At 36.0% G+C, this 15269-nt stretch overlaps 1 protein-coding gene and 1 long non-coding RNA gene across 2 annotated transcripts in view; both read left to right on the top strand.

Annotated features, from left to right (window-relative positions):
- LOC107750271 (metabotropic glutamate receptor 2-like) overlaps window positions 1–15269 on the top strand; it is a 41512-nt gene that overhangs the window by 18832 nt on the left and 7411 nt on the right. The window contains exons 3-4 of the mRNA XM_016565581.1: window positions 10952–10972; window positions 14278–14492. Of these exons, the coding sequence (XP_016421067.1) occupies window positions 10952–10972; window positions 14278–14492 (236 nt within the window). The remainder of the gene's footprint in view (window positions 1–10951; window positions 10973–14277; window positions 14493–15269) is intronic.
- On the top strand, window positions 2212–8977 carry LOC107750255 (uncharacterized). The gene is made up of 3 exons (XR_001641126.1): window positions 2212–2222; window positions 8745–8749; window positions 8911–8977. It is a non-coding gene; the product is annotated as an uncharacterized LOC107750255 (long non-coding RNA).

Raw genomic sequence — 15269 nt, forward strand, 5'->3', positions numbered from 1 at the left:
TGAATACTTTCCGTACCCACTGTAACCTCTAAATATGGTGGTTTTTTTCTGGCGGTATTTTGTGATTTATGGAGCGATTAAAAGAGAGATCCCCTCAGTAAAAGCCTTTAACTCTAATATGTAAAAAAAAAATTGGACCAGGCTTTACCCCCCCCATTTTTAGAAGAAAGAAGGTTCTTTTTGCCAATTATATTTTTTTTACTGTGTGAAAATCATAAGTTCATTTTTGTGCCATTCATAATGTAATTGAAAATACCTTTTAAATTCTTGAATTTGAATTGAAGTAGAAAACAGTATGCAAAACTGTAAATGTAAGGAAGTAAAATTAAAATAATTAAAAAATCTAAATAAAACTTAAATTCAAAGAAAGTCATATAATTGATTTGGATAATTTATGTAAATGAAATACATTTAAAATGCAATCAAAAATAATTAATAGTAAAATAATTAATTTTGAATGAAGTAAATTTATTTTAACTAAACCTCCACTGATGTTTGTATTGCCACAAATAGACTACCATTTAAAGGTTTTTAGTCAGTAAGATTGATTGATTGATTGATTGATTGATTGATTGATTTAAATGAATACATTTATTCAGCAAGGATGCATTAAATATTAAATTGTAAGTGAGAGGATTATAATAACATTAATAATTTACAAAATATTTAAAATAAATGCTGTTCTTTTGAACTTTTTATTTTTCAAAGAATCCTGAAAAACTAATTACAGTTTTGACAAAAATATCAAGCAGCACATTTCTGTATTCAACTGTATTCAACACTGATGATAATAAGAAATGTTTCTTACATTTGAAATAATAAATTAAGCTTTGTCATCAAATCAATAATTTAAATTTTAATAAATAATTTAAAAGTTATGTTAAATTATAATAATATTTAACAATATTACTGATTTTACTGTATTTTGATTAGATCGGTTCAGCCTTGCTGAACATATAAGAGACATCTTTCAAAAATATAAAAAATAATTTTACCAACCTCAAACTTTAGGGAGTTTGAAATTTAGGGAACTTTAACTCTTCATTTGCTCAATTCTGAATTTTGTAAAACCCTGATTAACCATTTAACTTTTTTTATTCAGTACACCCTCATTCTGCTCATTATTTGTGAGCTTTTGCCTTTAGAAATAACACTGGGGTTTTACAGTAAGAGTGAATAAAAATCCATTATACACTGCATTCTTTATATGCTCTTGAATGCTTTCTCACACTGTGAACTGATAACTTTGTATCCAACCATGAATTTTTAAGCTGTAAATTTTGTTCAGGGAAGTATGGCTGTGAAATGAGAGCAGGCTTATAAAGGTGAGATGCTTGACAGTAGTGTGAACTCACTGGTAGCTGCGTGGAGGGTGACTGAAACAGGCAGGAGGTTGCTTCAGGCTTTTAGAGGTTCTCGTGTTAAGACTCCACTCTCTTTTATTGGCATTCTTTCCTGTGGAGTGATAAGAATGGCGGGCTTTGACAGCACAGACGCAAAGCTAAAGAAGCTTTTAGGGCATGTGAGCGAGCAAGAGAGAGAGAGAGAGAGTCTGATGAACGAGATATAATTTTAGTTGAGGTCTGTATTTGGGGCCTTTCTCATAAAAAGTGCATGTCCTTGCCTGGCAGCTATTTATGGAGGCGCTGTTCTAAAGTGTCTGCTCCAAAGCACAGCCCCAACCCCCTAAATCTGAAACATATATCATCGGCTTGACAACACATCAAAGTTGAAGGGATGTCAACTGGTTTACAACGCAATACGTTGTTGCACAGATATTGCTGCAGAAATTTACATTTCTACACAGAATGCACTTTGTTTAGCATGTAACTGATACGTCTGATACTAAAAATATGCAGTAATTCCAGTTAAGGCCCATTGAAAAATCCTGACATAAACATGCATTCATTTTTTGTGTGTGTGTGTGCGGTTCTTCATCTTTGTAAAAGAATAAGTCATTTTGAGTGGTAGTTGTTTCATAAGTCATAGTTTTGTTTGTTGTACTTTCTTTTGTTGAACTTGCTCAGACTATCTTTTGTATCCTTCATCAAACTTTGTACTGAATTATTGATTGTTTGCAAGCAATGTTCTTTTTAAAGGTTCATTTTAAAGGAATAATTCACCCAGAAATGAAAATGCACTCACCCTCAGGCCATCCAAGATGTAGATGAGTTTGTTTCTTCATGTGAACAGATTTGGAGAAATTTAGTATTACATCACTTGTTCACAAATGGATCCTCTGCAGTGAATGGGTGCTGTCAGAATGAGAGTCAAAACAGCTAATGAAAAACCATCACAATAATCCACAAGTAATCCACACGACTCCAGTCAATCAGTTAATATCTTGTGATGTGAAAAGCTGTGTTTGTAAGAAACAAATCCATCATTAAGATGTTTTTAACTTCAAACAAGTCCTCTATCCATATTGCTTCCTCCAGTGAAAAAGTCGTCTCATCTGAATCAGGAGAGAAATAAGCACAGATCAAGCAGCGTTTACAAGCTAAAACAGTCCAAAACAGCTCTAAACAAATACTGCATGTCAGTGGATTTTAGAGTGAGATGACAACAGGGGAACCTTTTCACTGAAGGAAGTGTTATTATGGATTTTAAAGTTTTAAAGTTAAAATGCCTTGATGGATTTGTTTCTTACAAAGAAACAAACTAATCTACATCTCGGATGGCCATAGGGTGAGTACATTTTTACTTTTCTAAGAGACAGTAGCAAAATCTATTAGATGAATACACTCTTTAAATACGCTCTTTTGGTTTAGGGCCAGTATGCAGCTAATTAGCAACCATCTGAACAAATCCATCATTAAGATGTGTTTAACTTCAAATGAATCATCTATCCATAATATTTCTTCTTCCAGTGAAAAAGTCATCTGAATCAGTAGAGAGATATGCACAGATCAAGCAACATTTATGCAGCAGTATGCAGCTTATTAGCTACCACTCAGAAACCTCCTAGCTACACTGTAGCAAAAAAAAAACACAAAAAAACAATCCTCATGAACACCAACTGCATAGCAACCACCCACCCAGCCAGCCAGCCAGAGTAGTTTTCTTGAATCTCTTTGTGTTGGCCTCAAAGCTGTGATAGCTTTTCCCTGACAGCAGCCTGTTGAGTGAATCCTTGATTAATTTTCTGGCCTTAGTTCTGCTAGAGCTGTCTTGCTGGTTGGACAAAACACCTCTGGTGATATATTCAGCTGATCTCATCACCTTTCTGTGTTTTAGCTTTACACCAAGGATTGATACTGCCGGACAGAAGTCTTCCTGTAGTTTACCTGGAAAACTCCCAGCGGTGCTTTTGGCCTTCTTAATGAAGTTGCTGTTGTATGCGGGTCTCTGCATGTGAACTATGAGCTGTGAGCTTCGTTTACTTGTGATTTCTGAGTATGAGTTTCATGATGATTCACCACACTTGAGTGACTCACAGCTTTATGCAGAGATGCAGGTGTAGAACCTTCATAATTGATGTCTTATCTTGTTTCATTTCCTGGTCTAAATGTTTGCTTATGATTATTGCAATGCAATTGCAGGCATAATATTTATACTGCTTTTTAATTAATTTGTATCCGGACAAGAAGAGACATTCAAGAGGACATTGAACCAAACCGAATTCTTAACAACAATTTTCAATGCTCACGCAAAGCGCTGAATGATAATCCTATAGAAGTTGACTTGTTCTCTGAGAAAATGCTCAGAGCTCCATGTTAATTCTTGATTGTAGGCATTCTGTAACCATACCAAGGAACATTTAACCTCAGGAATAGCTAGTGATTAATTCATACTGGCAACTACAGCTTTATTCGGTCCATTGGAGTTCTCGGCTTTGTGTGACTGATAATGAAGCAGTATCCTGCACTAATGCTAACAGACTGACAACAAATAAATAAGCAAAGCAGTTCCTCAGTAATGAAATCTTTGAAATATAAAAGTCTAATGCAGATTATTTTAAACCAACAGTATAAAAAAAATGAGTTGGGTAATTGAGCGTTTCACAAGTATGGATGGGCATAGAAAGCTGAAAGTCAATTGACTGTGTTCACCATTCTTAGAGACAGTTATAAGGGCCCTCTCTGGCTGTTAGAAACATACCATTACCTCTGTCTGCATGACTGAGACCGTTTATTGGTGCCATAATGAGCAGCAGTTTATCTCTTTAAATGCTTCATCAACACTCAACGTCTGTCTGGTAAAAAAAAGAAAAAAAAGAAGCAAAACAAAGAAATTCATTTAATTATATATATAAGTATATTTTTACAAGTGTACTTTTTTGAAGTTATATATACACTACCATTTGAAAAGTTTGGGGTCAGTAAGATTTTTTTAAAGAAATTAATATTTTTAATTTAGTAAGTGTGCATTAAATTAAAATCAAAGGTGACAGTAAAGACAACAAAAAAATTATATTTCAAATTAATTCTGTTCAGCTTTGCCATCACAGGAATACATTTTAATAAATATTAAAACAGAAAACAATTATTTTAAGTTGTTGTTATTCACGATATTCAATTTTTACTGTAGTTTTAATCAAATACATGCAGCTATTGTGAGCATACAAGACTTCTTTCTAACACATTAAAAAGCAGCCCAGGCTAATTGAAAAATCGTGCTTGTAGCGAAGTTTCCACAACACAGATATTACGTACATTACTGTACGTTTTGCGGAAGTTTCAAAGTGAAATGTCTAGTGAGTGGTTCTAAAATGCATGTTCAATACATGACTGTGGCCACGTTTTTATTACGTTGGTTCAGGCATGAATTGCAGTGTTATTATTAAGTTGCTTCAAGCACATATTGCGGCGGTTCAGAATTCAAATGTCCGGTAACCTTCCCCCATAATTTGTGTGAAAAGGAAGTTGTCAGAGTTTTACTGCCTTGAGTGTTCATTTCAACTGGAAGCTGCAGTGATGCGTCCGTATGAGTTTTGCAGAAACAAAGGAAGAGGCATGTATTCCCAATGACCCTGGGTAGCTAAAAATTCTTACCAACTCCAAACTTTTGAAAAGTAGTGTATCCACATCTGATGTGTAGCTCACTGTGAACCTCAGATCAAAATGAAAAACCTTTAGGTTGTTTCGCCCACTAAAACTGCATTTAACTTTCACATTTAGACTATTACAATAATTAATCTGTGATTCATGTACTGAAGAATTGTTGAGATTATGAGAGTGAGTGCTAGGATGGTGGCTAGTGACTTTGTTGCCACCTAAAGGACACATAAAAATAAAGACCCCTGTCAGAAAGAGAGCAAGCCTGAGCAAGAGAGTCCTCTGTCAGACTGTGGGGTGAAGGATCAGAGTTAGATTAGATAGATCCTCTCCTCTCTAACCGGGTCACACTTCCAACTGACCAAACACATTCACAGCTGTTCCCTGGCAACGGAACTCTTCAAAATCCCGAATGTGGAATCCACTTCCTCTGATGTAGTGGCAAACAAAGCTGCTCAAGAGATGTCACTGCAGCATTAGTTCATCATTTATAACATTCTCTGTGTCACTATTGTCACCGTCAGCGCCGACATTGTCATTCTTCATCATCATTATCACTGATGACAGCAGCATTATCATAAATATTATTTTGGTCATCATTATCACCGCATTTAATATAATCCTTATATGGCATTCCTCACACGCATCTCTGCGTGTATGAAATAATGTATTATCCAGCACGTTATGAGGTTTTATTTATTAGGCAAGACTGCAGTTTTGAGTTGTGTTTGAATTGTGCGTGTCTTTGTGATGTGTAGTGGGGATGTGTCTTCAAAAGTAGGGTGAGACAATCTCTAGGGACAAACAGATGGGTTTTTCATGTTGAAAAAGTCATGACATCTTTATGAAAGCAGAAGAATCATGCCCATATCAATTGAGGGGCCACATACCCATATTTATTATTTATTATTTCATTTTATTTTTTCAAGAATATGTAGTGAGATTGGGATTTGAACCTGAGTCCCTTTTCAAATTATTATTTTTACCCCAAATTTTGGTCATCTAAAGCAGGGGTTTCAAAATTTTTGATTCCAAGGACCCCCAAATATGACGATCCACTAAATATAAAGGCAGCTGTATATACAATATGTATAGTATATACTGTATGTACATGTTTGAAGGTGTGAAATTATTCTAAATTAAATAGTTTGCTTTTATACTGTTACTGTACTGAAGCCAAAGCTATCTGAATAATACTGACTTTGTATTAGCTGTATCTATTTTTTTTACCCCCAAAGTATAAACCTAAAGAGAAACATATTCATTTCAAATTTATTTTTATCGACCTTTTCGCAACAAATATTGTTCCAAAGCAGTTTAACAGATAACTTTGACAGTCCTAAGAAGTACATTGTTCATGTCCATCTTTATCTTCATACTGCGTTAAATTCTGCAAAAGTGTGTTTCAATTTTTTCCCTCTACTCTGTTTATACATATTTCATAGTAACACTTTCTGTGCTTGGGAACAAATTGCTCAGTGGAGCCAGTGCTGTGTGTGATATGAAATATGGAATGAAATGTGTGATAGCACAAGCGCAGTGTGTGACATCACATGAGAGAAAAGAGCATCAGTGAGCGAGAAGTGAGTGGGAGAGAAGATGAATAGTCTATGCATTAATGAGTAGATGAGTAGTCGGATCAATTCATTCTTAAATTGTAAACAGATGGGTATTGAATATGAATGGAAAAATGTATATTTTGTCTTCTTGCTCTACATTCTTTCATTTTTGAAAACCTTCCAGATATAATGCAGTGCTGCTTTGCCCTCAGTGTGAGTCTCTCTCTGCTGTATGTTTCAGTATCTTGCGTTACAGAGGAAGCCAAAATAATAGATTTCAGTAAAGAGACTGAGAGTCATTGGACCAAGGAAATAGTGCAATATTCTATGTTATCTTCAGCTCAGCTTGGATCTTGTATAAGCAGAAGGTCCCAGAGCCTTACAAACAAGGTTACTACAGCATAATCTCTCTCTCCCTTTATCTCTCTATCAGTCTCTATTCTCCATTTTCCTCTTTTTTTTTGCCTCTGGATCGTTTCTCCTCTAAAATGTCAATATGAAGGCAGTGCAGAGAGTGTATTGATAGAGTGACTGACAGCAGGCCAGTGTTACGCAGCTGTGTAAATGAATAAGACATGAGCGCACTGTCAGACTGCAAACATGTCTTAAGGGGAAAGTTTTTACATGCTCATCAGTAAATACAAGATGCATTCCTGTGTAGGGTGTTTCATGTTATGCAGTACCTTTTGTAATATATATATAAATATATATATATGTGAGCAATACACTGCGGCCTCATGTCTACGGCCGAATCACAGCTGTGCCGATATACAGCCATATCGCACTGCTACCCGTATGATACTACATTTATACAACAGTTCGACAGCACGAATGTGTAAATACATAAGAAACAACATTGGAGTGTCTGTAAAACCCCTCTTTTGTGCAGAACTACTTAATTCCGCCACGGATTCTAATATCAGGTTACTACAGCATAATCTCTCTCTCCCTTTATCTCTCTATCAGTCTCTATTCTCCATTTTCCTCTTTTTTTTTGCCTCTGGATCGTTTCTCCTCTAAAATGTCAATATGAAGGCAGTGCAGAGAGTGTATTGATAGCGTGACTGACAGCAGGCCAGTGTTACGCAGCTGTGTAAATGAATAAGACATGAGCGCACTGTCAGACTGCAAACATGTCTTAAGGGGAAAGTTTTTACATGCTCATCAGTAAATACAAGATGCATTCCTGTGTAGGGTGTTTCATGTTATGCAGTACCTTTTGTAATATATATATATAAATATATATATATGTGAGCAATACACTGCGGCCTCGTGTCTATGGCCGAATCACAGCTGTGCCGATATACAGCCATATCGCACTGCTACCCGTATGATACTACATTTATACAACAGTTCGACAGCACGAATGTGTAAATACATAAGAAACAACATTGGAGTGTCTGTAAAAACCCTCTTTTGTGCAGAACTACTTCCTTCCGCCACGGATTCAAATCTCAAGTTGACAGTTTAACAGTTGAGCCCAAGCCTCCGTTACTAATTCAAAAACATCACTTTAGAACTGGTAACGAAGGAACGTTGAGTTGCTTCATTGAAAACTTATTGTATTACTGTTTTAAAAGCTCAGTGTATTATGTAGAGTAGATTATTATGAGAGAGATGGACTGAGAGAGTGTTACCTGCATCTGATACAGCATTCATTCTTCAGCTCAATGTCATATTCACAATAAAACATTATAGGGATGTGCCTGAATCCGAATTCCATGTTTGGAAAGGAAATGACGTGTACTGATGTGTAATAACAGCCTGGTCTCATGTTTATACGTAGGTATTAATACGTAACATTTACAAGCACAAAACGTACATTTTTGTAAGTTTTTATTATACCCCCAAACCTAAACCTACCCATTTTATAGCGAATAAGCATTTTTATCATTTTATCAATAAGCGATTTAGATTTTAGACCCCTGCACAACAAAATGAAATGTTATCATTTCATAAGTAAACGAGTAAACAATTTAATAATGCAATTGAAAACAAGGTAATTCATATGACAACTAAAAACTAATAAAATTAATGCCGCGATTTCAATATTCATAAGGATTCATTTTTAGGTGTCGTCAATACGTCAGTTTTGTACGTTTAAATGCTGAAAATATGTAAGTTATTGTACGTTTAGATGCTGAAAATATGTCAGTATTATACGTTTTAGTGTCTGTAAAAACATAAGTAAATGTATGTTTTATAGAACCACATTTTACGTAAAATACATACGAATTATCATGAGATCACGTTGGGTTTATTTGTGTTCTTCAAGCCATCTCGGGTATTTTTTATAAGAATAAAGTATATTTATAATGCATTGTTAATCGACTTAGCCTTTTTTCACTGTATAGCAGTGGTTCTCAACCTTTTTTAGGCCAGCGCCCCCCTACCCATTCTCCAGGTCCCTTACCACCCCCATCATATAAAATGTAGTCTAATGGTCTTCACTGAATATTAAAGTTGATTATTATTTTGTAAATACGAGATGGGAGGAAAAAATATATTTCAATGCTTTCTCTTGCAATTATATAGTTTGGGTAATTATACTGTATATAAATTGCGGGTATCAGGGAGCCGCTATTAATATGCGGGCCATTGAAATCGCTTTTGAATGCTAGCTCACTTTCACTTTTGAGATTCGCGATCACACTTACTCTGTGTATACTACGGAGTGGCAGTAAGTTAAATTACTTACCACACATTTTACAAGATTAAATATTTGTCAGTGGTGCCAAAGTTCCTTTAAATTCCGAAGCAAAGATGTTATCTTTATTAACAATCCGCATATCTGAAGTCAAAACAAGTACATTCTCGCCTAAAAAACTTGTAAAACTACAATCCGTGACAGAAAAACAATATTATTTATAAAATTATAGTGAATTTGTGAGAAATACATCAAGCGGAGTGATACAAACGGTTGGTGATTGAAATGGTTGGAGTTCCGATGTTTCTAGAATATCTCACTCTGGGAAAAGGCTCTCAGCCAATCAGATTCGAGGACCAGAAAGAACTGTTGCACACACACAAGCAAACACACACACATATATAAAATGTTTTTGAAAAAAACATTTTTTTGTTTACTCTACAAGTCAAAAATGGGAATAATTAAGATTTTATGTTTTTAAAAGAAGATTTTTATGCTTACCAAGGCTGCATTTATTTGATCAAAAATACAGTAAAATATTAATATTGCAAGATTTTATTACAATTTTAAATAACTGTTTTCTATTATAATATTTTTTAATGAAATGTATTCCTGTTATAGCTAAGCAGAATTTTCAGCAGCTATTGACATGGAAATATATTGCAGAATAGGAATAATTGGATACTGTATGTTAAATAAGAAACATACAGCATGTCCACTTCTTTCGCCAAACACAAATCCCGCTGTTCAAGAGCCATCCTTTTCTCTAGAATAATTAATCCACTTAACAGCTGACTCTTCCGTCTGTAAATCCATGTGGCTGGTGATTTTCTTAATTAAATCCTAGGCTGTGTCTTGAAGGCAGACTCTCAGCATCATGACAAAGGGCATTAGCTCCATATCTAATGTGTTTAAGTCACACAAAGCCATTTGGCATAATAGAAAAGCGACCCAAGGCTAATCAGTGCTAATCAATTGGATTGAAATGCTCCTCAAAAAACGATTGAAATTCTTGTTGAGAACATTATGCTGATACTGTAACTGTGACCAATTTGAATTTCGAAACCTTTGATGATCTTTTAGTATCTGGGCACTGCCATCTGTTTTTTAATATTTCATCTCATTCATTCATTAACATTTATTTTTAACACAAGCAATACTGCTACTTTTGATCATACTTAAGGTTACTCTTAGTATAAAACTGTGTTTAATTTGTCCCACATAATTTGTGCTGCGGACATGAATGATTCACAATGGTGCTACTGTATTCGAAAAACACTGGATCCTTGCTATTTATCAAGCTGTATGCTAAAACACTTAATTGGTGAAAATAATCTTTCATCCCATTGTGATTGGCAGCCTTCTGCTGTAGTGCTGGAGAAATGTCATCAGACAGCTGCAACATTTGCATTAAAAATCCTGAACTGTAATCAATAAATATCCATGAGCACCTGCATGCACTTTAGACTGATGGCGGCGAATGTGACGCTACTGTAGTACAAAGCTGGCTAATGAATACAAGACTGCTATTAAATCTAATTTAAGAGAAAATTAGAAAATGTACTATAATTAAGAGGTGATTAGAGCATAGACTATAATTTAGATAATTACTGATAGTCTCCAGTTATATTTCTGAGACACCCATGAAATCTTACTTATATACACGTTATATTGCTTCATTTTATCCACTAGAATTCAATATTAAATAAATGTGTTTGTTGATTTCACCTTGCTTGTTTCTTTCGCAGATCCTGCAGTTTGGCATCAAAGTAAGGGTGTGTGAATCTAAAGGACACGAAGGAAAAGTAAAACAGAGAGCAAATCTGGCAGCTGTCTTCTAATATGTTTAAACACAGACAGTCTGGACTTGTCACAGACAGAGGGTTTTAGTTTAAGCTAATGTTATATGACATTGAATCGTCAGAAAGGCTGAGGTGGGGAAACTCTGGGGAAACAAAGTAACAACATTAACCTCTGCTTCTCAAAGGCACCCTTTTATTTTCAACCCAACTTGTTTCTATAGCAACAGATATGAAAATATATGCTGAACTTTTCATATTGCGCCTCTCTGATAACTGTAAAAATGCCGCTGGAAATTTCAATATGAGACGACTGAATCTGTGCATAATAAGAGATAGAGAGAGAGTTTTATGATAGAGGTTATATCTTTCACAATTCTGGTGTCACCTATTATTAAAATGCATCTGATCTAATGTTAATTTGATTTAATAATTTATATACAGTTTTATTATTCAGAATACCTGATTCTGTTTGGTCAATCACAGCATTCAGCAATCTGATGTTTTGTAAAATAATCACCGTCATACACTATGTTGCAGTCCAATCTCTCGTCAAATTACCTCAGAAGACTTAAAGGGATAGTTCACCCAAGAATGAAAATTCTGTCATCTTTTACTCACCCTCATGTCATTCCAAACCTGTATGAATTTTTATTTTTGGGTGAACTATCCCTTTATCATTATCATTATCCACCTTATTCTTCAACGTGGAAGTAAGCCGTTTTCTGTCAATGTGCGAGACTTCCGGTTCATTAGCCACTGTAGGGAAATAATTAGAAGAATAACAAAGTGCAGTAAATGGTAAAACTGTTTGAACTACAAACCAGTGTTTTCATAATTAAGATAATACATTAAAATAATATAGTAAGACACACCAATTTGCAATATCATGTAGCAAAACGAGCTGTTTTGCACAGCTAAAAATAGCTGGATGCAGATGACCCTGGAAGCCAGACCCATAAAATTTACAAATGGCCAGGCCAACTCTTACGGGAAAATAAGGTGGATATTGTTGTAGTGTTTGTCTTATGGGCTGTTTGTATGTTGTAATGAACTGTATTTGTCGTAGCTTACAATATAAAGGTAAGATTATAAAACAGTTTTATTTATCTGCAGTTGTTTTAGTGCTTGTATGTTGTATTGTTTTTTCAGTAATGTTGACACAGTTGGATGAGAACAAAACTAAAACTGAATTAAGCTGGATGATGACACTTTTGTCTTCTGTAAAGCTGCTTCGTAGCTCAAATGAACTTGTTTCAAAATGAATGAACTTTACACTGTTATTGATCTGACTTGACCTTAATTCTGACACTGTTGTCTATTTTGGATCTGCTTTACAGTAGAATCTGAATTGTCTCCATAATTGACTTTTCATATTGATTCTGCCATTTACAAAACAATCTGTATTGTATAAAGTGCTATAGAAATAAAGGTAACTTGAATTGACTTATTTGGCTACGATAATGACCAGCACAAGCCTTTTATTAGCCATTTTTGCCCCAGCTGTGTCACATAGACAAAAGTGACATTATTATTGACGTCATGCATTAGTAACCACAGAATAACATGAAAATTGCTCTAGTATGCATTCTTGAGGTCCAGCACTTACAGTAAGTAGGGCAGTGTGTAATAGAAATATTGCATAACAGACAGGTAGTATTTCTAAATGGCTGTTTATGTGAAAGTACATGAGGTAAGGCAGTTACATTAATAATTTGTTGCCTTTTGTTTGAAGGAGAAAGCTTGAGTCTGGTGGATGTGAAGAGTAGGTTGTGGCCTTGGTGCTAAATATCGTCTGGCTATATTCCATTTGTGCTTACAAAACAGTAGCCGGTAATCTTTTTATTTGCCAGATCTTTATTTCACCATGCACTTTGCACACATACTTTGTGATTCTAGATATAATGATACTTATTAGGAGATTTGTTAGGGTTCAGTTATTATTAATTAAGGTTTTCTTTATTTTTTTATTCTTTAAACATTTGTCGTATAAGTGAAAAGGAACACATTTATGGTTTGATATCTTTGAAGGGGCCTTTATTTTTACTGATAAGGCTGTGGGGGTACAACTAATTCGGGAAGCACTGCATTAAAATAAAAACTTTTTAAGTGGGATAGCATTCAGAAAAGACTCTCTTTGTATTTCTCTTTTTATGAGACCTTTTCTTTTGTGTCTGAGACCTCGAATATTCACTGTGTTCTGGTTTTGGAAGTTTAGGGGATGACAATTTACATGTTATGCAATGTTGACATACAGTACAAAGAAATCCTGAAGAGCTTTCTTTTGTGTTGCTGGCATCTTCATACTGACTTTCCCATACTGACTTTCGCTTCTGAGTAACTGCCTGAGGCACAGACCAGTCAGGCTCCATTGCATATCACATGATCAAAACTGAAACACTCTCACATACAGCTGGCAGAAGTGTCTCAGGTTTACTGAGTGAAGTGACTCGCTTTGCAATATCATATAGATCTAGCACTTCAGTGTCCTTCAGCACCTAGATACTCAATGAACTCTCTCATAGAGCCACAGTTTTAGTACATGCATATTTTACTAATAAACCACCACTATGACAGTAAAAGGGTTAATGTTTAATAACAGCAAGAATAGAAAGTCATAGTTTCATGAAGTGCTGCTGACAATGTTGCACCCATGTCAGATATAGAGAAGGCTAGTTCCCTTTCAGTCGGTCACTACGAGTCACGTCGTGACCGACGAATTGGGATATCGCTTCGATAGACCAATCTACTTCGAGTGTAAACTAAACGAGCCAATGCACATTGGCATGCAATTATTGCATCCAGCTGCCGCTGATCACAGCGTGAGTATAATAAGGCAGCAGGTGCAATGCATACCAGCTTTTCGCTTCGGAGCCGAGCGACAACATCGTTCTGCTCTATGTTATTTCAAGAACTACGAGTTCAGCAAGCTCTCGGAAGCTTTCTGTGTTGGCGGGACGGCGCTTCAGCGGTGGTCGTTCCAGTGTCGAGTGGGTTGCGCACTTCAGGCTGCACTACCCCCTGTCGTGTTGCAAAGCGGCCATCTCCCCTGTGCGCCTCAGCACTAAAAGAGCAAATTTCTCTAAAAGAGCTACACGGGTGCGTCTTTATAAAGACGACGGATCGTCCTTATAAGGATGCCGTTTCACCCGTGCGTTTCTGGGTGCGGTCGTTACCTGGCACCGGGTGATGGTCACGATCGCTGCCTCACGTGTCTGGGCATCAAGCACGCTGAGGTGGCCTTCGTGGATGAGTCATGTTCTCATTGCGGGAAGATGACCATCTCGGAGCTGCGCACCAGGCTCCGCTACTCGCAAGGGGGCGGAGTCCCGTTGCCGCTGCCGCGATCTGGGGCTCGTTCTGGCGGAAGGCAGACGAGAACCACTTCCAGCAGTAGCGCGGGCGGTTTGAGGGTTACAGTGATGGCAAACCCCGCAGGGAACCAACCCTCTGGGGACCATCACTCATTTGAGACTGCTATTATTTCATTGTGAAAATGGGAATGCAAAATGTTGCCATTAGGTTTCTCGGAGATGAGGCAAGTGAGAAGGGTGAGACTAATCGCTGCAGTATGCTAAGCGTGTGGTGATAACTGCCTTAATTTGTGTTATCAGATGAATTACATTTTCATGCTTAGACCTAAGTGCCAGACCTAACTACAGCTTTTTTGTTTTTGTTTTTTTTGTGAAATTGTCACTTTTTGGCTTTTTCTGTACATTACATGTACAGTACATTAACTATTCTGTCCGATGCACTAATGCAAAACACAATTACTACCACAACATTGAAAGATAAAAATGGTTTCATAGGGTTAGGGATTAGCATATTTGTTTGTGTGTTTCGTTTTATATTTTAGTGTAGATGTTTTTTTAAATCTCTGAATAACAATAATCTGAATAAAAGTCTGTCCTGCAATTGTTTTAGTTATAAGAACAATACTAATTTTTTATGTGTTTGTGTGTGTGCGTGTGTACTTGTTTGACTATACTTGTGAGGGCCAAATTTCCTCACTTACTGTATATATTTCACTAATATTATGACAACCCACTAGTAAGGACATTTTACTGGTCCTCACTAGTTTAAAAAGCTTATAAATTGGACAAAACATGTTTTTATTTAAATCCATTGTTTTGCACATGTTTCTGTGAGGGGTAGGTTCAGGGGTAGGGTTAGGGGATAGAAAATATCATTAACCCGATACAAAATTAGTGGAAGCAGTTAAGGTCATTACGGTTCAAAAATCTGAGGTCAGTGCAATTACTTAAAA

Source organism: Sinocyclocheilus rhinocerous, unplaced genomic scaffold (assembly GCF_001515625.1).
Source record: "Sinocyclocheilus rhinocerous isolate Xijiao unplaced genomic scaffold, SAMN03320098_v1.1 scaffold963, whole genome shotgun sequence".
NCBI lineage: Eukaryota > Metazoa > Chordata > Actinopteri > Cypriniformes > Cyprinidae > Sinocyclocheilus > Sinocyclocheilus rhinocerous.